This window comes from Oncorhynchus kisutch, linkage group LG1 (assembly GCF_002021735.2).
Source record: "Oncorhynchus kisutch isolate 150728-3 linkage group LG1, Okis_V2, whole genome shotgun sequence".
Lineage (NCBI taxonomy): Eukaryota > Metazoa > Chordata > Actinopteri > Salmoniformes > Salmonidae > Oncorhynchus > Oncorhynchus kisutch.
The window spans coordinates 65,919,388-65,939,262 of record NC_034174.2 but is presented as its reverse complement, the minus strand read 5'-3'; the positions used below and the strand labels follow the sequence as shown (position 1 = coordinate 65,939,262).

At 44.4% G+C, this 19,875-nt stretch overlaps 3 protein-coding genes across 3 annotated transcripts; all 3 read left to right on the top strand.

The window, feature by feature from the left end:
* Positions 1-750: 750 nt before the first annotated feature.
* LOC116374842 (keratin, type I cytoskeletal 13-like) lies at positions 751-4,457 on the top strand. The gene is made up of 7 exons (XM_031830282.1): positions 751-1,340; positions 1,851-1,933; positions 2,255-2,411; positions 2,650-2,811; positions 2,951-3,076; positions 3,401-3,621; positions 3,920-4,457. The coding sequence occupies exons 1-7, from the start codon at positions 828-830 to the stop codon at positions 4,008-4,010; spliced, it is 1,353 nt and encodes a 450-aa protein (XP_031686142.1). The 5' UTR covers positions 751-827; the 3' UTR covers positions 4,011-4,457.
* Positions 4,458-6,557: 2,100 nt separating this feature from the next.
* On the top strand, positions 6,558-9,101 carry LOC116376216 (keratin, type I cytoskeletal 13-like). The gene is made up of 7 exons (XM_031835689.1): positions 6,558-6,831; positions 6,868-7,202; positions 7,759-7,841; positions 8,129-8,285; positions 8,523-8,684; positions 8,824-8,956; positions 9,076-9,101. The coding sequence occupies exons 1-7, from the start codon at positions 6,600-6,602 to the stop codon at positions 9,099-9,101; spliced, it is 1,128 nt and encodes a 375-aa protein (XP_031691549.1). The 5' UTR covers positions 6,558-6,599.
* A 3,271-nt stretch (positions 9,102-12,372) lies between these two features.
* Positions 12,373-16,031, top strand: LOC116374843 (keratin, type I cytoskeletal 13-like). The gene is made up of 7 exons (XM_031830286.1): positions 12,373-12,918; positions 13,429-13,511; positions 13,834-13,990; positions 14,229-14,390; positions 14,530-14,655; positions 14,980-15,200; positions 15,499-16,031. The coding sequence occupies exons 1-7, from the start codon at positions 12,406-12,408 to the stop codon at positions 15,587-15,589; spliced, it is 1,353 nt and encodes a 450-aa protein (XP_031686146.1). The 5' UTR covers positions 12,373-12,405; the 3' UTR covers positions 15,590-16,031.
* The last annotated feature ends 3,844 nt before the right edge of the window (positions 16,032-19,875 follow it).

Below are 19,875 nucleotides of genomic sequence, written 5' to 3'. Positions count from 1 at the left end.
TAACTGTCAGTGGCTCTATGTGCTCGGCTCAGCTCTCTGTGCCTGGGTTGTATACAGCCACATACAACCAGGAAATGAGTTATGAATAATTAAAAGGCAAAGCAGGGTGATGAGGTATATTTTTGTTTTTACAAACTTTAGACAAGTCTTAGGGCAACATTTATCCATTGTTTTTGAACTGAGGCTGGACCACTCAGGATAACTCAACACCTCTTGGAAAGCCATTCTGGCATGTCCTTGGCATTAAAATATGTGTAATTCTCCCGTTGTGAAATAAAAAGTTCAACCTGGGCTTTGCTCCTTTCATGTCTTATTTGATCCTGACAAATTCCCATCCCTGTCTTGGTACATAACAGGTAGAGGTAAATAGCCATTCAGTGTTTTAAAAAATATGCTCAGAAAACGTGGCAAAGTTCACCTGTCACAACATGTCAAAGTTATACTGTGTGGGTTGACTGATTGATTGACCTATCTGGGACTAATAGAAGCAGGTTTGTTTATGCTTTCAACCAGACGCTATAAACGGGAGAGGAATTCCAACTAGTATATTTTCAATATTTGCATATCCACACAGTACATAACTATCCTCTTCCATCTCCATCTGCATCTTAGCATGTCAAAGTGTGGGGGAGGATCCCCTGCCCTATATGTGGTAAATCCTCCCTGTACTCCTCCCTTCTCTATTCCTCCCTTCTGCCTCTCCCGCCCATGTCCTCCTCCCACCCTCCCTCCTTCTGCCCTGTGCAGCATAAAAAGGCAACAGTGCCTGGGCCGTGCACCACATTCCCTCTCCTCATCCCAGGCAGGCAGACTCGCTCTCAGCAGCCATGTCCTTCTCCAGATCTAGCATGTCCTACAGCAGCAGCGGCGGTGGAGGCGGAGGTGGCACCATGTCCATGAGGTCTGGAGGTGGAATGGGTATGGGCTCCTCCCGCTTCTCCTCGATGGGTGGTGGTGGTGGAGGTGGAGGAGGCCGCGTCACTACCATGAGGGCCGGCAGTGTGTATGGAGGAGCAGGAGGCTCTGGGGTGCGCATCTCTAGCTCCTCGTTCGGTTCCAGCGGTGGAGGTGGTGGTGGTGGCGGTGGCGGTTATGGTTTCAGAATGGGAGGGGGTGGTGGTGGTGGCGGTGGAGCCGACATGAATGTGTCGGCCAACGAGAAGGCCACAATGCAGAACCTGAATGACCGCCTATCCACCTACTTGGAGAAGGTGCGCATGCTAGAGGCGGCCAACGCCGAGCTGGAGCTGAAGATCCGTCAGTTCATGGAGAGCAAGACGTCCCCCAGCGCTTGCGACTACTCTGGCTTCTACGCTACTATCGCCGACCTGCAGGACAAGGTAGGTGATGTGTTTCCTAGAAGGCAAGAGCAGGGCATTTCAAAACATGATAATGTCTGCATAGTGACAATGTTATCCTTTGATAGACAGTACAGGCGACATTGGCTTGTTTTTCCAACAGTTACTGAGAGTGACATATGAACATTGGAAAATGCAAAGTGATATAATAATTGATTAAACCAAGATATTGCACCGAAGATAAATGACAAGACAGTATGCATATTTGCAGCTGAAGCATTGAAGATAAAGTGGATAATTGAAGCCAATCCTTCCTCTCTCTTAAGAAAAAGGTGCAACAAACAGGTGCAATTAGTTTCTTTGTGTCATGCTTTACAATGTTCACAAAGATAACAGGTTCCCTGTAATGCTTCTGTGAGCTATAATTTACAGTGCAGCTGAAACTCAGAACTGAGTGATTACAGTGTGATTTAACAGTTTGTGTGGACTGTATTAGTGTGAAATTCCATGCATGCCACATTCTGAAATGTTTTGAAATCCTCCACCTCTCAGATCCAGGATGCCACCTGCTTGAACGGAAGCATCTATCTGAACATCGACAACGCGAAGCTCGCTGCAGACGACTTCAGAAACAAGTAAGTACATCCAACACCATCCACAGATACAGTACACTGCTGGTACATTCATTAACCACTTGGAATAACCCCAAATCTGTAAAAACTCTCATACAGTTTTTTATTACATTTTGTGTTGAATCTATAAAAAGGAAACCAAATGACATTACCCGTCAGCTCCACCATAACCACACACTCCCAACAGACATATCAGGAGCCTGGTGTTACTTTCTGATATTCTCCCAAAACTTAATGGAATACTAGAATCTATTATGCCCCTGCTATTCTCACAGAGGAACACATTCAGGCAGTTCTTTGACCTAAGCTCTCTCCATCTCTCAGGTATGAGAACGAGCTGGCCATGCGTCAGTCAGTGGAGGCGGACATCACCGGGTTGAAGAGGATGCTGCACGAGATGAACATGGCCAGATCTGACCTGGAGATGCAGATCGAGGGACTGAAGGAGGAGCTCATCTATCTCAAGAAGAACCACGAGGAGGTGGGTGTGGGCTAATGGGACATATCCATACAGTCCCTTAATGTATTACATCTATTGACCATGTCAACCTGCTATGGTGTCTTCACTAGAACACCATTGCTGGCTTTCAAGCACATCTGTATCAAGCAATGGTGTTCAAATGTATAATGAAGACAGAGGGCAGGTCAAGTTGTTATCATCAGGCAGAAGTTAGTCACTTCTTAATCCTTTACACTCACCACTATGTGTTTCTCCACAGGAGCTGCTGGCCATGAGGACTCAGATGACTGGACAGATCAACGTGGAAGTGAACGCAGCACCACAGGAGGACCTGTCCAGAGTCATGGCTGAGATTCGTGAGCAGTACGAGGGCGGTAGTGCCAAGAACCAGCGTGACCTGGAGGCCTGGTTCCAGACCAAGGTAGGACCTTTAGAACCCCTAAACTATGTTCATGGTGGAGATGTTCCTTTACTTCTAGTTTGTAACATTGTGACATTCTATCATGAGCTGAAATGTTGGTGTGTTTTTGTGATGATTGACCACTTATTGTGTTTTACAGACAGAGACGTTGAACAAGGAGGTGGCGTCCAGCACAGAGGTTCTCCAGACCTCCAAGTCAGAGATTTCGGAGATCCGTCGCACACTGCAGGGCCTGGAGATTGAACTGCAGTCACAGCTCAGCATGGTGAGCTGTAATTACAAACATCTGACCAAGGACCACAGTTTAGGGAACATTACTTACACAACATTCTGCAACTTTCTGCAATAATCAACATTTGACTCTTCCATCATTCTCTACCATCCTTCAAGTATCTCACTTTCACCTGGACTCTAACACTATCCCTCAAGTTGTTGTAGCCAGGTACCACTCCATTACTATAGCTAACATCTACCTGCCTTCACATTCAATTACCAGAGATAACCTTTTCAGTATTACAGTAAACATTCCAATTTCCAAACCTACTCCCACAGTTTTTGACCCATCATCTCTATCTCTCCCGGCCAATAGAAAGGCTCCCTGGAGAACACGCTGGCGGAGACGGAGGGCCGTTACTCCATGCAGCTGGGACGCCTCCAGAGCCAAGTGACCAGCCTGGAGGAGCAGCTAGTGTCTCTCCGCAGCGACATGGAACGCCAGGGCCAGGAGTACAAGATGCTGCTGGACATCAAGACACGCCTGGAGATGGAGATCGCTGAGTACAGGAGGCTGCTGGATGGAGAGGCTAGCGGGTAAGGCAGGAAGCGATTGGACAGAGGGGGCCCAATGAGACAGATAGGGATGGGGGAGGAGAGTGCTACATCTTAGTGGGATGGGAAGAGGGGTGACAGGGGACCTTGAAACACTTGAAAATGAATTTATGTCTCCTTTAACATTTGATTTTAAAATGTTCAATGTTAATTTGAAGTTGACCTTACTATGAACCATGGTTACTTTTGACATGAATCTACTGCTATGTGACCTTTTATTATATACTTATTATGATCATAGATGCTAATTATGCTAACCATGAGTTTCCCTTCCTCACAGCCTCAGCTCCTCGAAATCCGGCCAGGGCTCCTCCAGCTCTCACGTCAGCTCTTCTAGCTCCGGCGTCAGTGAAACCAAACATACCTCTTAAGGTCCCACACACACAGCGAGCACTGCAGCAAGCAACGGCTTAACCCAATAGAAATATAATTACTAGAATGGGTAGAGGAAATGAGAGGCCAGCACATGGAATAGTACTGCTCCACAGTGCTTTGTTCATGCAACCTAAAATACACCTTATACAAAGTCATTGTCAGATGAAAATCCCTATTTTCGTTATCTGTCTTATTTGTTAAGGGAAGCTCTGGTTAACTCTAGTTTAAGATGTGAATTCCATCCTCCTATTCTTTCTAGAATGGCAAAAGCCCATCAAATACCCATCATGGAAAATTGACTTGAAAGGGGATTTATTTTCTGATAATTCTATTTCTATGGTTAACACCTCCAGAACAACATATTCTACTACATCTGGATGGGACACCAACAACAGACCCCATTGTGAATACAATAAAGATGCTCTGACTTGCTGACACCATCATTCTGTCTTCTGTGTCTTTCAACTTGATGTATCTGATCTGGCATGCTCCTATACATCTGACTATCATATAGGGTGTCATCTTTTGCACATGAGGCCAATTCTATGGTCTTGAGAAAGTGTCAGTATGATCTTGAATATATTTATGACATTCAATGGGACTGAGTTTTATTCTAGGAAAACACATTTAAATATTGATAGTAGAAATGTTGAAAGTTGTCAGCAAAATTATATAATTCTATATCTATTAAGAGAAATTCTGAGTTCTTAGATTCAGAGTTATATATATATACTGTATAGAGAGTGTTTGTGGAGTCAACTGTAGAGCTGGAAACCATGTTTTGGTGGAAAGATTTAGATTTGAAAACAACTCATTTGATATTAGATGACAGAATGTATCTGTTATGACATCCATTCTCAAAGATTCATATCATTAGTCTATGATAAAGAATGAATATCTCTATAACAAGTGAAACCACACAGCCCATTCTCATTCAACCACATCATTTTTACTTATTTTCGTTCTTCGGTGGAAGAACGACAGATTTTTACCTTGTCAGCTCAGGGATTCAATCCAGCAACCTTTACGGTTACTGGCCCAATGCTCTAACCATTAGGCTACCTGCCAAAATACATGGCCAAAAGTATGTAGACACCTGCTCGTCAAAAACCTATTTCCAAAATCATGGGCATTAATATGGAGTTGGTCCTCCCTTTGCTTCTATAACAGCCTCCACTCTTCTTAGAAGGCTTCCCACTAGATGTTGGAACATTGCTGGGGGTACTTGCTTCCATTCAGCCACAAGAGCATTAGTGTGGTCGGGCACTGATGTTGGGTGATGGGTGATGGGCCTGGTTTGCAGTCAGCTTTCCAATTCGATGGGATCCCAAAGTCCTTCGATAGAATGTCATTGTATGCTAAGGGGCCTATCCCGAACAATGAAAACCAGCTCCAGAACATTATTCCTCCTCCACCAAACATTACAGTTGGCACTATGCCTTAGGGCCAGTAATGTTTCTCCTGGCATCTTTCAAAACCAGATTCATCCGTCGGACTGCCAGATGGTGAAGCGTGATTCATCACTCCAGAGAACACGTTTCCACTTTTCCAGAGTCCAATGGAGGTGAGCTTTACACCACTCCAGCCGAAGCTTGGCATTGCACATGGTGATCTTAGGCTTTTGTGCGGCAGCTCGGCCATGGAAACCTATTTCTTAATGCGCCAGACTAACTGTTTTTGTGCTGAGCTTGCCTCCAGAGGCAGTTTGGAACTCGGTAGTGAGGGTTGTCACCGAGGACAGACTATTTTTACGTGCTTCAGCACTCAGCGGTCCCCACTTGTGTGGCCTACCACTTCGCAGCTGAGCCATTGTTGGTCCTAGAGGTTTCAACTTCACAATAACATCACTTACAGTTGACTGAGGCAGCACTAGCAGGGCAGAAATTTGACAAACTGACCTGTTGGAATGGTGGCATCCTATGACGGTAACATTGAAAGTCACTGAGCTCTTCATTAAAACCATTCTACTGCCAATGTTTGTGTATGGAGATTACATAGCGGTGTGCTCGATTTTATACACTTGTCAGCAACAGGTTTGGCTAAAATGGCCAAATCTACAAATTTGAAGAGGTGTCCACATACTTTTGGCCATGTACTGTATTATAGATGATATAGTGATTAATGCGTTCAGATTAATTGCTTTTATCTAAATGAATTGCACTGGCCTGGCACCTTGTTTGTGTGAACATGCCAATATAAACTGACTGACTGACTGCACCCTTCTGATTTATGGCAACATTTAACCATTGTTTTTGGACTGAGACTGGACCACCCTGTAATACTCAACACCTCTTGGAAAGCCATTCTGGTGTGTCTTTGGCACACCATCTCCTTCTGCATCCTGGCATTTGCCAACAGGTTGTCAAAGTGGGTGGAAGAGCCCTGCCCTGCCCTGCCCTGCCCTGCCCTGCTCTACATGAGGTAATATCTTCCTGTATTCCTCCCTTCTTCATCTCCCACCGATGTCCTACTCCCAACCTCCCTCCCTCATTCTGCCCTGTGCAGCATAAAAAGGGAACAGTGGCTGGGCCGTGCACCACATTCTCTCTCTTCATCCCAGGCAGGCAGACTCGCTCTCAGCAGCCATGTCCTTCTCCAGATCTAGCATGTCCTACAGCAACAGTGGCGGTGGAGGCGGAGGTGGCACCATGTCCATGAGGTCTGGAGGTGGAGGTGGAATGGGAATGGGCTCCTCCCGCTTCTCCTCGATGGGTGGTGGTGCTGGAGGAGGCCGTGTCACTGCCATGAGGGCCGGCAGTGTGTATGGAGGTGCAGGAGGCTCTGGGGTGCGCATCTCTAGCTCCTCATTCGGTTCCGGTGGCGGAGGTGGTGGTTATGGTTTCGGAATGCGAGGGGGTGGCGGCGGCGGTTGCGGTTATGGTTTCGGCATGGGAGGGGTTGGTGGCGGCATGGGAGGGGTTGGCGGCGGCGGTGGCAGTTATGGTTTCGGCATGGGTGGGGGTGGTGGTGGCGGGGGTGGAGCCGACATTAATGTATCGGCCAATGAGAAGGCCACAATGCAGAACCTGAACGACCGCCTGTCCACCTACTTGGAGAAGGTGCGCTTGTTGGAGGCGGCCAACGGCGAGCTGGAGCTGAAGATCCGTCAGTTCCTTGAGATCAAGACGTCCCCCAGCGCTCGCGACTACTCTGGCTTCTACGCTACTATCGCCGACCTTCAGGACAAGGTATGTGACATGTCTCCTAGACGGCAAGAGCACTCAATGATGACATCACAGCATGTCAAAACATGATAACGTCTGCATTGTGAAAATGTTATTCTTTGTTAGAGAGTACAGGTACATGGTGTACACTTCATCAGATTGTTTTTCCAACAACTTACTAATAGTGAAATGAATATGACTTTTAGAAAATGCAAAATTATATACATTTGTTATAATTGATTCAACCAAGAATTTGCACCAAAGATAGATGCAAAGACAGTATGCATATTTGCAGCTGAAGAATTTAAAATAAAGGATTGAAGCCAATCCTTCCTCTCTCTTAATAGCCCCGAGGCGATTGCAAAAGTTTCTAAATGTTTCTTTGTGTCATGTCATGCTATACAATGATCATAACGACAACAGGTTCCCTGTAATGCTTCTATGGTCTATCATTTACAGTGCAGCTGAAACTCAGAACTCAATGCTTACAGTGTGGTATCACTGTTTGTGTGTACTGCATTCGTGTCAAATTCCATGCATACCCCATCCTGAAATGTTTTTGCCGTCCTCCACATCTCAGATCCAGGCTGCCACCTGCTTGAACGGAAGCATCTATCTGAACATCGACAACGCAAAGCTCGCTGCAGACGACTTCAGAACGAAGTAAGTACATCCAACACCATCCACAGATACAGTACACTGCTGGTACATTACATTAACCACTTGGAATAACCCCAAATCTGTAAAAACTTGCATACTGTTTTTTATTACATTTTGTGTTGAATCTATAAAAAGGAAACCAAATGACATTACCCTTCACCTCCACCATAAACACACCCTCCCAATTTTCCCCAAACTTAATGAAATACTAGAATCTATAACCCCCCTGCTATTCTCACAGAGGAACACATTCAGGCAGTTCTTTGACCTAAGCTCTCTCCATCTCTCAGGTATGAGAACGAGCTGGCCATGCGTCAGTTAGTGGAGGCGGACATCGCCGGGATGAAGAGGATGCTGGATGAGATGGCCATGGCCAGATCTGACCTGGAGATGCAGATCGAGGGACTGAAGGAGGAGCTCATCTATCTCAAGAAGAACCACGAGGAGGTGGGTGTGGGCTGATGGGACATATCCATACAGGTCCTTAATGTATTACATCTATTGACCATGTCAACCTGCTATGGGTCTTCACTAGAACACCATTGCTGGTTTTCAAGCACATCTGTATCAAGCAATGGTGTTCAAATGTATAATGAAGACAGAGGGCAGGTCAAGTAATTACCATCAGGCAGAGGTTAGTCACTTCTTAATCCTTTACACTCACCACTATGTTTTTCTCCAAAGGAGCTGCTGTCCATGAGGACTCAGATGACTGGACAGATCAACGTGGAGGTGGATGCAGCACCACAGGAGGACCTGTCCAGAGTCATGGCTGAGATCCGTGAGCAGTACGAGACCGTTAGTGCAAAGAACCAGCGTGACCTGGAGGCCTGGTTCCAGACCAAGGTAGGACCTCTAGAACCCTTAAACTATGTTCATGGTGTAGATGTTCCTTTACTTCTAGTTGGTAACATTGTCACATTCTATCATGAGCTGAAATGTTGGTTTGTTTCTGTGATGATTGACCACTTACTGTGTTTTACAGACAGAGACGTTGAACCAGGAGGTGGCGTCCAGCACAGAGGTTCTCCAGACCTCCAAGTCAGAGATTTCGGACATCCGTCGTACACTGCAGGGCCTGGAAGCCGAACTGCAGTCACAGCTCACCATGGTGAGCCGTAATTACAAACATCTGACCAAGAACTACAGTTTAGGGCACATTACGTCCACAACTTTCTGCAACTTTCTGCATAATCAACATTTGATCTCTTCCATCATTTCTCTACCATCCCTCAAGTATCTCACTTTCTCCTGGACTCTTAACACTATCCCTCAAGTCTGTTATAGCCAGGCCACCAAATCAAATTCAAATCATTTTTTATTTTATAAAGCCCTTCTTACATGAGCTGATATCTCAAAGTGCTGTACAGAAACCTAGCATAATTCTTCCGACAAACTGTTTTTGTGCTGGCCTTGCTTCCAGAGGTAGTTTGGAACTTAGTAGTGAGTGTTGCAACAGAGGACAGACTATTTTTACGTGCTTCAGCACTCGGCGGTCCGGTTCTGTGAACTTGTGTGGCCTACCACTTCGCGGCTGAGCCATTGTTGCTCCTAGAGGTTTCGACTTCACAATAACAACACTTACAGTTGACTGGGGCAGCAATAGCAGGGAAAGGTGGCATCCTATGACGGTGCCATGTTGAAAGTCACTGAGCTCTTCATTAAGGCCATTCTACTTCCAATGTTTGTTTATGGAGATTGCATAGCTGTTTGCTCAATTTCATACACCTGTCAGCAATGGGTGTGGCTGAAATAGCCACATACTGTTTTCCATGTAGTGTATGATAGATGATATAGTGATTTATTCATTCAGATCAATTTATTAATCCAAAATTGAATGCATTCGCCTGCACCTTGTTTGTGTGAACACGCCTATGTAAACTGACTGACAGCACCCTTCTGATTTACAATTGCTCAGAAAATACCATAATTTCACAATTGTAATAAGACACAATGATACACTTTGGATTTGAATCCATTTCAACTAGATTGTGGTCTAGAAATTACTGCTTCAGGATGTCTTCTTCTAGATATACAGTTGAAGTCGGAAGTTTGCAACTTAGCCAACTACATTTAAACTCAGTTTTCCACAAATCCTGACATTTAATCCTAGTAAACATTCCCTGTCTTGGGTCAGTTAGGATCACCACTTTATTTTAAGAATGTGATATGTTCAGAATAATAGTAGAGAGAATGATTTATTTCAGCCTTTATTTCTTTCATCACGTTCCCAGTGGGTCAGAAGTTTACATACACTCAATAGTATTTGGTAGCATTGCCTTTAAATGTTTAACTTGGGTCAACATTTCGGGTAGCCTTCCACAAGCTTCCCACAATAAGTTTGGGTGAATTTTGGCCCATTCCTCCTGACAGAGCTGGTGTAACTGAGTCAGGTTTGTAGGCCTCCTTGCTCGCACACGCTTTTTCAGTTCTGCCCACACATTTTCTATAGGATTTGGGTTCAGGGCGTTGTGATGGCCACTCCAATACCTTGACTTTGTTGTCCTTGCCACAACTTTGGAAGTATGCTTGGGTCATTGTCTGTTTGGAAGACCCATTTGCGACCAAGGTTTAACTTCCTGACTGATGTCTTGAAATGTTGCTTCAATATATTCACATGATATTCCTGCCTCATGATGCCATCTATTTTGTGAAGTGCACCAGTCCCTCCTGCAGCAAAGCAACCCCACAACATGATGCTGCCACCCCCGTGCGTCATAGTTGGGATGGTGTTCTTTGGCTTGCAAGCCTCTCCCTTTTTCCTCCAAACATAAAGATGGTCATTATGGCCAAACAGTTAGATTTTTGTTTCATCAAACCAGAAGACATTTCTCCAAAAAGTATGATCTTTGTCCCCATGTGCAGTTGCAAACCGTAGTCTGGCTTTTTTTATGGTGGTTTTGGAGCAGTGGCTTCTTCCTTGCTGAGCGGCCTTTCAGGTTATGTCGATCTAGGACTCGTTTCACTGTGGAAGTAGATACTTTGTACCTGTTTCCTCCAGCATCTTCACAAGGTCCTTTGATGTTGTTCTCGGATTGATTTGCACTTTTTGCGCCAAGGTACATTCATCTCTAGGAGACAGAATGCATCTCCTTCCTGAGCGGTATGACGGCTGCCTAGTCCCATGGTGTTTATACTTGCGTACTATTGTTTGTACAGATGAAAGTGGTACCTTCCGGCATTTGGAAATTGCTCCCAAGGATAAACCAGACTTGTGGAGGTCTACTTGGCTGATTTCTTTTGATTTTCCCAGGATGTCAAGCAAAGAGGCACTGAGTTTCAAGGTAGACCTTGATATACATCCACAGGTATGCCTCCAATTGACTCAAATTATGTCAATTAGCCTGTCAGAAGCTTCTAAAACCAAAATCATTTTCTGGACTTTTCCAAGCTGTTTATAGGCACAGTCAACTTAGTGTATGTAATCTTCTGACCCACTGGAATTGTGATACAGTGAATTATAAGTGAAATAATCTGTCTGTAAACAATTGTTGTAAAAATGACTTGTGTCATGCAAAAAGTAGATGTCCTGATTAGATGTCCTTCTTAACAAGAAATTTGTGGAGTGGTTGAAAAACAAGTTTTAATGACTCCAACCTAAGTGTATGTAAACCTCCGACTTCAACTGTATTTGTTCATGCGAAGGAGGTCTGTTTGTTCCTACGTTGGGGACATTGTGTGTCCTGAAGAACCAGTTACAGAATTCCAATAGACAACGGTTGAGTTCTGGGGGAATCTAGTAACTGTCAGTGGCTCTATGTGCTCGGCTCAGCTCTCTGTGCCTGGGTTGTATACAGCCACATACAACCAGGAAATGAGTTATGAATAATTAAAAGGCAAAGCAGGGTGATGAGGTATATTTTTGTTTTTACAAACTTTAGACAAGTCTTAGGGCAACATTTATCCATTGTTTTTGAACTGAGGCTGGACCACTCAGGATAACTCAACACCTCTTGGAAAGCCATTCTGGCATGTCCTTGGCATTAAAATATGTGTAATTCTCCCGTTGTGAAATAAAAAGTTCAACCTGGGCTTTGCTCCTTTCATGTCTTATTTGATCCTGACAAATTCCCATCCCTGTCTTGGTACATAACAGGTAGAGGTAAATAGCCATTCAGTGTTTTAAAAAATATGCTCAGAAAACGTGGCAAAGTTCACCTGTCACAACATGTCAAAGTTATACTGTGTGGGTTGACTGATTGATTGACCTATCTGGGACTAATAGAAGCAGGTTTGTTTATGCTTTCAACCAGACGCTATAAACGGGAGAGGAATTCCAACTAGTATATTTTCAATATTTGCATATCCACACAGTACATAACTATCCTCTTCCATCTCCATCTGCATCTTAGCATGTCAAAGTGTGGGGGAGGATCCCCTGCCCTATATGTGGTAAATCCTCCCTGTACTCCTCCCTTCTCTATTCCTCCCTTCTGCCTCTCCCGCCCATGTCCTCCTCCCACCCTACCTCCTTCTGCCCAGTGCAGCATAAAAAGGCAACAGTGCCTGGGCCGTGCACCACATTCCCTCTCCTCATCCCAGGCAGGCAGACTCGCTCTCAGCAGCCATGTCCTTCTCCAGATCTAACATGTCCTACAGCAGCAGCGGCGGTGGAGGCGGAGGTGGCACCATGTCCATGAGGTCTGGAGGTGGAATGGGTATGGGCTCCTCCCGCTTCTCCTCGATGGGTGGTGGTGGTGGAGGTGGAGGAGGCCGCGTCACTACCATGAGGGCCGGCAGTGTGTATGGAGGAGCAGGAGGCTCTGGGGTGCGCATCTCTAGCTCCTCGTTCGGTTCCAGCGGTGGAGGTGGTGGTGGTGGCGGTGGCGGTTATGGTTTCAGAATGGGAGGGGGTGGTGGTGGTGGCGGTGGAGCCGACATGAATGTGTCGGCCAACGAGAAGGCCACAATGCAGAACCTGAATGACCGCCTATCCACCTACTTGGAGAAGGTGCGCATGCTAGAGGCGGCCAACGCCGAGCTGGAGCTGAAGATCCGTCAGTTCATGGAGAGCAAGACGTCCCCCAGCGCTTGCGACTACTCTGGCTTCTACGCTACTATCGCCGACCTGCAGGACAAGGTAGGTGATGTGTTTCCTAGAAGGCAAGAGCAGGGCATTTCAAAACATGATAATGTCTGCATAGTGACAATGTTATCCTTTGATAGACAGTACAGGCGACATTGGCTTGTTTTTCCAACAGTTACTGAGAGTGACATATGAACATTGGAAAATGCAAAGTGATATAATAATTGATTAAACCAAGATATTGCACCGAAGATAAATGACAAGACAGTATGCATATTTGCAGCTGAAGCATTGAAGATAAAGTGGATAATTGAAGCCAATCCTTCCTCTCTCTTAAGAAAAAGGTGCAACAAACAGGTGCAATTAGTTTCTTTGTGTCATGCTTTACAATGTTCACAAAGATAACAGGTTCCCTGTAATGCTTCTGTGAGCTATAATTTACAGTGCAGCTGAAACTCAGAACTGAGTGATTACAGTGTGATTTAACAGTTTGTGTGGACTGTATTAGTGTGAAATTCCATGCATGCCACATTCTGAAATGTTTTGAAATCCTCCACCTCTCAGATCCAGGATGCCACCTGCTTGAACGGAAGCATCTATCTGAACATCGACAACGCGAAGCTCGCTGCAGACGACTTCAGAAACAAGTAAGTACATCCAACACCATCCACAGATACAGTACACTGCTGGTACATTACATTAACCACTTGGAATAACCCCAAATCTGTAAAAACTCTCATACAGTTTTTTATTACATTTTGTGTTGAATCTATAAAAAGGAAACCAAATGACATTACCCGTCAGCTCCACCATAACCACACACTCCCAACAGACATATCAGGAGCCTGGTGTTACTTTCTGATATTTTCCCAAAACTTAATGGAATACTAGAATCTATTATGCCCCTGCTATTCTCACAGAGGAACACATTCAGGCAGTTCTTTGACCTAAGCTCTCTCCATCTCTCAGGTATGAGAACGAGCTGGCCATGCGTCAGTCAGTGGAGGCGGACATCACCGGGTTGAAGAGGATGCTGCACGAGATGAACATGGCCAGATCTGACCTGGAGATGCAGATCGAGGGACTGAAGGAGGAGCTCATCTATCTCAAGAAGAACCACGAGGAGGTGGGTGTGGGCTAATGGGACATATCCATACAGTCCCTTAATGTATTACATCTATTGACCATGTCAACCTGCTATGGTGTCTTCACTAGAACACCATTGCTGGCTTTCAAGCACATCCGTATCAAGCAATGGTGTTCAAATGTATAATGAAGACAGAGGGCAGGTCAAGTTGTTATCATCAGGCAGAAGTTAGTCACTTCTTAATCCTTTACACTCACCACTATGTGTTTCTCCACAGGAGCTGCTGGCCATGAGGACTCAGATGACTGGACAGATCAACGTGGAGGTGGACGCAGCACCACAGGAGGACCTGTCCAGAGTCATGGCTGAGATTCGTGAGCAGTACGAGGGCGGTAGTGCCAAGAACCAGCGTGACCTGGAGGCCTGGTTCCAGACCAAGGTAGGACCTTTAGAACCCCTAAACTATGTTCATGGTGGAGATGTTCCTTTACTTCTAGTTTGTAACATTGTGACATTCTATCATGAGCTGAAATGTTGGTGTGTTTTTGTGATGATTGACCACTTATTGTGTTTTACAGACAGAGACGTTGAACAAGGAGGTGGCGTCCAGCACAGAGGTTCTCCAGACCTCCAAGTCAGAGATTTCGGAGATCCGTCGCACACTGCAGGGCCTGGAGATTGAACTGCAGTCACAGCTCAGCATGGTGAGCTGTAATTACAAACATCTGACCAAGGACCACAGTTTAGGGAACATTACTTACACAACATTCTGCAACTTTCTGCAATAATCAACATTTGACTCTTCCATCATTCTCTACCATCCTTCAAGTATCTCACTTTCACCTGGACTCTAACACTATCCCTCAAGTTGTTGTAGCCAGGCACCACTCCATTACTATAGCTAACATCTACCTGCCTTCACATTCAATTACCAGAGATAACCTTTTCAGTATTACAGTAAACATTCCAATTTCCAAACCTACTCCCACAGTTTTTGACCCATCATCTCTATCTCTCCCGGCCAATAGAAAGGCTCCCTGGAGAACACGCTGGCGGAGACGGAGGGCCGTTACTCCATGCAGCTGGGACGCCTCCAGAGCCAAGTGACCAGCCTGGAGGAGCAGCTAGTGTCTCTCCGCAGCGACATGGAACGCCAGGGCCAGGAGTACAAGATGCTGCTGGACATCAAGACACGCCTGGAGATGGAGATCGCTGAGTACAGGAGGCTGCTGGATGGAGAGGCTAGCGGGTAAGGCAGGAAGCGATTGGACAGAGGGGGCCCAATGAGACAGATATGGATGGGGGAGGAGAGTGCTACATCTTAGTGGGATGGGAAGAGGGGTGACAGGGGACCTTGAAACACTTGAAAATGAATTTATGTCTCCTTTAACATTTGATTTTAAAATGTTCAATGTTAATTTGAAGTTGACCTTACTATGAACCATGGTTACTTTTGACATGAATCTACTGCTATGTGACCTTTTATTATATACTTATTATGATCATAGATGCTAATTATGCTAACCATGAGTTTCCCTTCCTCACAGCCTCAGCTCCTCGAAATCCGGCCAGGGCTCCTCCAGCTCTCACGTCAGCTCTTCTAGCTCCGGCGTCAGTGAAACCAAACATACCTCTTAAGGTCCCACACACACAGCGAGCACTGCAGCAAGCAACGGCTTAACCCAATAAAAATATAATTACTAGAATGGGTAGAGGAAATTAGAGGCCAGCACATGGAATAGTCCTGCTCCACAGTGCTTTGTTCATGCAACCTAAAATACACCTTAAGTCATTGTCAGATGAAAATCCCTATTTTCGTTATCTGTCTTATTTGTTAAGGGAAGCTCTGGTTAACTCTAGTTTAAGATGTGAATTCCATCCTCCTATTCTTTCTAGAATGGCAAAAGCCCATCAAATACCCATCATGGAAAATTGACTTGAAAGGGGATTTATTTTCTGATAATTCTATTTCTATGGTTAACACCTCCAGAACAACATATTCTACTACATCTGGATGGGACACCAACAACAGACCCCATTGTGAATACAATAAAGATGCTCTGACTTGCTGACACCATCATTCTGTCTTCTGTGTCTTTCAACTTGATGTATCTGATCTGGCATGCTCCTATACATCTGACTATCATATAGGGTGTCATCTTTTGCACATGAGGCCAATTCTATGGTCTTGAGAAAGTGTCAGTATGATCTTGAATATATTTATGACATTCAATGGGACTGAGTTTTATTCTAGGAAAACACATTTAAATATTGATAGTAGAAATGTTGAAAGTTGTCAGCAAAATCATATAATTCTATCTCTATTAAGAGAAATTCAGAGTTCTTAGATTCAGAGTTATATATATACTGTATAGAGAGTGTTTGTAGAGTCAACTGTAGAGCTGGAAACCATGTTTTGGTGGAAAGATTTAGATTTGAAAACAATTCATTTGATATTAGATGACAGAATGTATCATCTATTACATCCATTCTCATAGATTCATATCATTCGTCTATGATAAAGAATGAATATCTCTATAACAAGTGAAACCACACAGCCCATTCTCATTCAACCACATAATCTTTATTGATGGTTCTGTTGACAAATGATAACTTGATCTCATCCACATTCACATCGAGAACTGCCACGTAGGTCTATGGAAATAGGTCAGGAGCAAGAGCGTCCTGGTTTTTGTATTGAAATCGATGTAGCCAGAGGAGGAAGGAAAATAGCTGTCCTCCGGCTACACCAGGGTGCTACCATAGAGGGTCCTGCAGAGACTTCTGTAGGCCTTCATTGTGAAAATGTGTTTTAGGTAATCAGGTATTTGGTGATGTGAGTATATGTAGCAAAGTTTTTTTTTAAGTATCTCTTTTGAATTTTTGTGTATTTTTCTGAAAATCACTGAGTAGGGTGGTCCTCCTATTCCTCTGATGAGCCTCCACAGTTACACAACATCAGTAGTCATTGGAGTTAGATGATGGTACAGTTCGCATTGACAGATATGACTGTGGGAGAATTGGGAAACTCTTGAAAAGTTGAGTGCTCTACTCAAAGTGGTGCACAGCCGTAAGTCAAGATGCAGACCACATAAACACTACATGGCCAAAAGTACGTGGACACCTGCTCGTCGAACACATCATTTCAAAATCATGGGTATTAATATGGAGCTGGTCCCCCCATGCTACCATAATAGCCTACACTATTCTGGGAAGTCTTTCACTAGATGTTGGAACATTGCTGCAGGTCCTTGGTTCCATTCAGCCACAAGAGCATTAGTGAGGTTGGGCACTGATATTGGGTGATTAGGGCCGCAGTTGGCGTTCGAATTCGTCCCAAAGATGTTCAATAGAATGTCATTGTATGCTGTGGCATTAAGTTATCCCTTCACTGGAACTAAGGGGCATATCCCAAACCATGAAAACCAGCCTCAGACCACCATCTTCCAAACCCAGATTCGTCCCTTGGACTGCCTGTTGGTGAAGCGTGATTCATCACTCCAGAGAACACTTTTCCACTGCTCCATAGTCCAATGGCGATGAGCTTTACACCACTCTATCAGATGCTTGGCATTGCACATGGTGGCCTTAGGCTTTTGCGCTGCTGCTCTGCCGTGGAAACCTATTTCATAATTCTTCCGACAAACTGTTTTTGTGCTGGCCTTGCTTCCAGAGGTAGTTTGGAACTTAGTAGTGAGTGTTGCAACAGAGGACAGACTATTTTTACGTGCTTCAGCACTCGGCGGTCCGGTTCTGTGAACTTGTGTGGCCTACCACTTCGCGGCTGAGCCGTTGTTGCTCCTAGAGGTTTCGACTTCACAATAACAACACTTACAGTTGACTGGGGCAGCAATAGCAGGGAAAGGTGGCATCCTATGACGGTGCCATGTTGAAAGTCACTGAGCTCTTCATTAAGGCCATTCTACTTCCAATGTTTGTTTATGGAGATTGCATAGCTGTTTGCTCAATTTCATACACCTGTCAGCAATGGGTATGGCTGAAATAGCCACATACTTTTTTCCATGTAGTGTATGATAGATGATATAGTGATTTATTCATTCAGATCAATTTATTTAATCCAAAATTGAATGCATTCGCCTGGCACCTTGTTTGTGTGAACACGCCAATGTAAACTGACTGACAGCACCCTTCTGATTTACAATTGCTCAGAAAATACCATAATTTCACAATTGTAATAAGACACAAATGATACACTTTGGATTTGAATCCATTTCAACTAGATTGTGGTCTAGAAATTACTGCTTCAGGATGTCTTCTTCTAGATATACAGTTGAAGTCGGAAGTTTGCAACTTAGCCAACTACATTTAAACTCAGTTTTCCACAAATCCTGACATTTAATCCTAGTAAACATTCCCTGTCTTGGGTCAGTTAGGATCACCACCTTATTTTAAGAATGTGATATGTCAGAATAATAGTAGAGAGAATGATTTATTTCAGCCTTTATTTCTTTAATCACGTTCCCAGTGGGTCAGAAGTTTACATACACTCAATTAGTATTTGGTAGCATTGCCTTTAAATTGTTTAACTTGGGTCAAACATTTCGGGTAGCCTTCCACAAGCTTCCCACAATAAGTTGGGTGAATTTTGGCCCATTCCTCCTGACAGAGCTGGTGTAACTGAGTCAGGTTTGTAGGCCTCCTTGCTCGCACACGCTTTTTCAGTTCTGCCCACACATTTTCTATAGGATTTGGGTTCAGGGCGTTGTGATGGCCACTCCAATACCTTGACTTTGTTGTCCTTGCCACAACTTTGGAAGTATGCTTGGGGTCATTGTCTGTTTGGAAGACCCATTTGCGACCAAGCTTTAACTTCCTGACTGATGTCTTGAAATGTTGCTTCAATATATTCACATGATATTCCTGCCTCATGATGCCATCTATTTTGTGAAGTGCACCAGTCCCTCCTGCAGCAAAGCAACCCCACAACATGATGCTGCCACCCCCGTGCGTCATAGTTGGGATGGTGTTCTTTGGCTTGCAAGCCTCTCCCTTTTTCCTCCAAACATAAAGATGGTCATTATGGCCAAACAGTTAGATTTTTGTTTCATCAAACCAGAAGACATTTCTCCAAAAAGTATGATCTTTGTCCCCATGTGCAGTTGCAAACCGTAGTCTGGCTTTTTTTATGGTGGTTTTGGAGCAGTGGCTTCTTCCTTGCTGAGCGGCCTTTCAGGTTATGTCGATCTAGGACTCGTTTCACTGTGGAAGTAGATACTTTGTACCTGTTTCCTCCAGCATCTTCACAAGGTCCTTTGATGTTGTTCTCGGATTGATTTGCACTTTTTGCGCCAAGGTACATTCATCTCTAGGAGACAGAATGCATCTCCTTCCTGAGCGGTATGACGGCTGCCTAGTCCCATGGTGTTTATACTTGCGTACTATTGTTTGTACAGATGAAAGTGGTACCTTCCGGCATTTGGAAATTGCTCCCAAGGATAAACCAGACTTGTGGAGGTCTACTTGGCTGATTTCTTTTGATTTTCCCAGGATGTCAAGCAAAGAGGCACTGAGTTTCAAGGTAGACCTTGATATACATCCACAGGTATGCCTCCAATTGACTCAAATTATGTCAATTAGCCTGTCAGAAGCTTCTAAAACCAAAATCATTTTCTGGACTTTTCCAAGCTGTTTATAGGCACAGTCAACTTAGTGTATGTAATCTTCTGACCCACTGGAATTGTGATACAGTGAATTATAAGTGAAATAATCTGTCTGTAAACAATTGTTGTAAAAATGACTTGTGTCATGCAAAAAGTAGATGTCCTGATTAGATGTCCTTCTTAACAAGAAATTTGTGGAGTGGTTGAAAAACAAGTTTTAATGACTCCAACCTAAGTGTATGTAAACCTCCGACTTCAACTGTATTTGTTCATGCGAAGGAGGTCTGTTTGTTCCTACGTTGG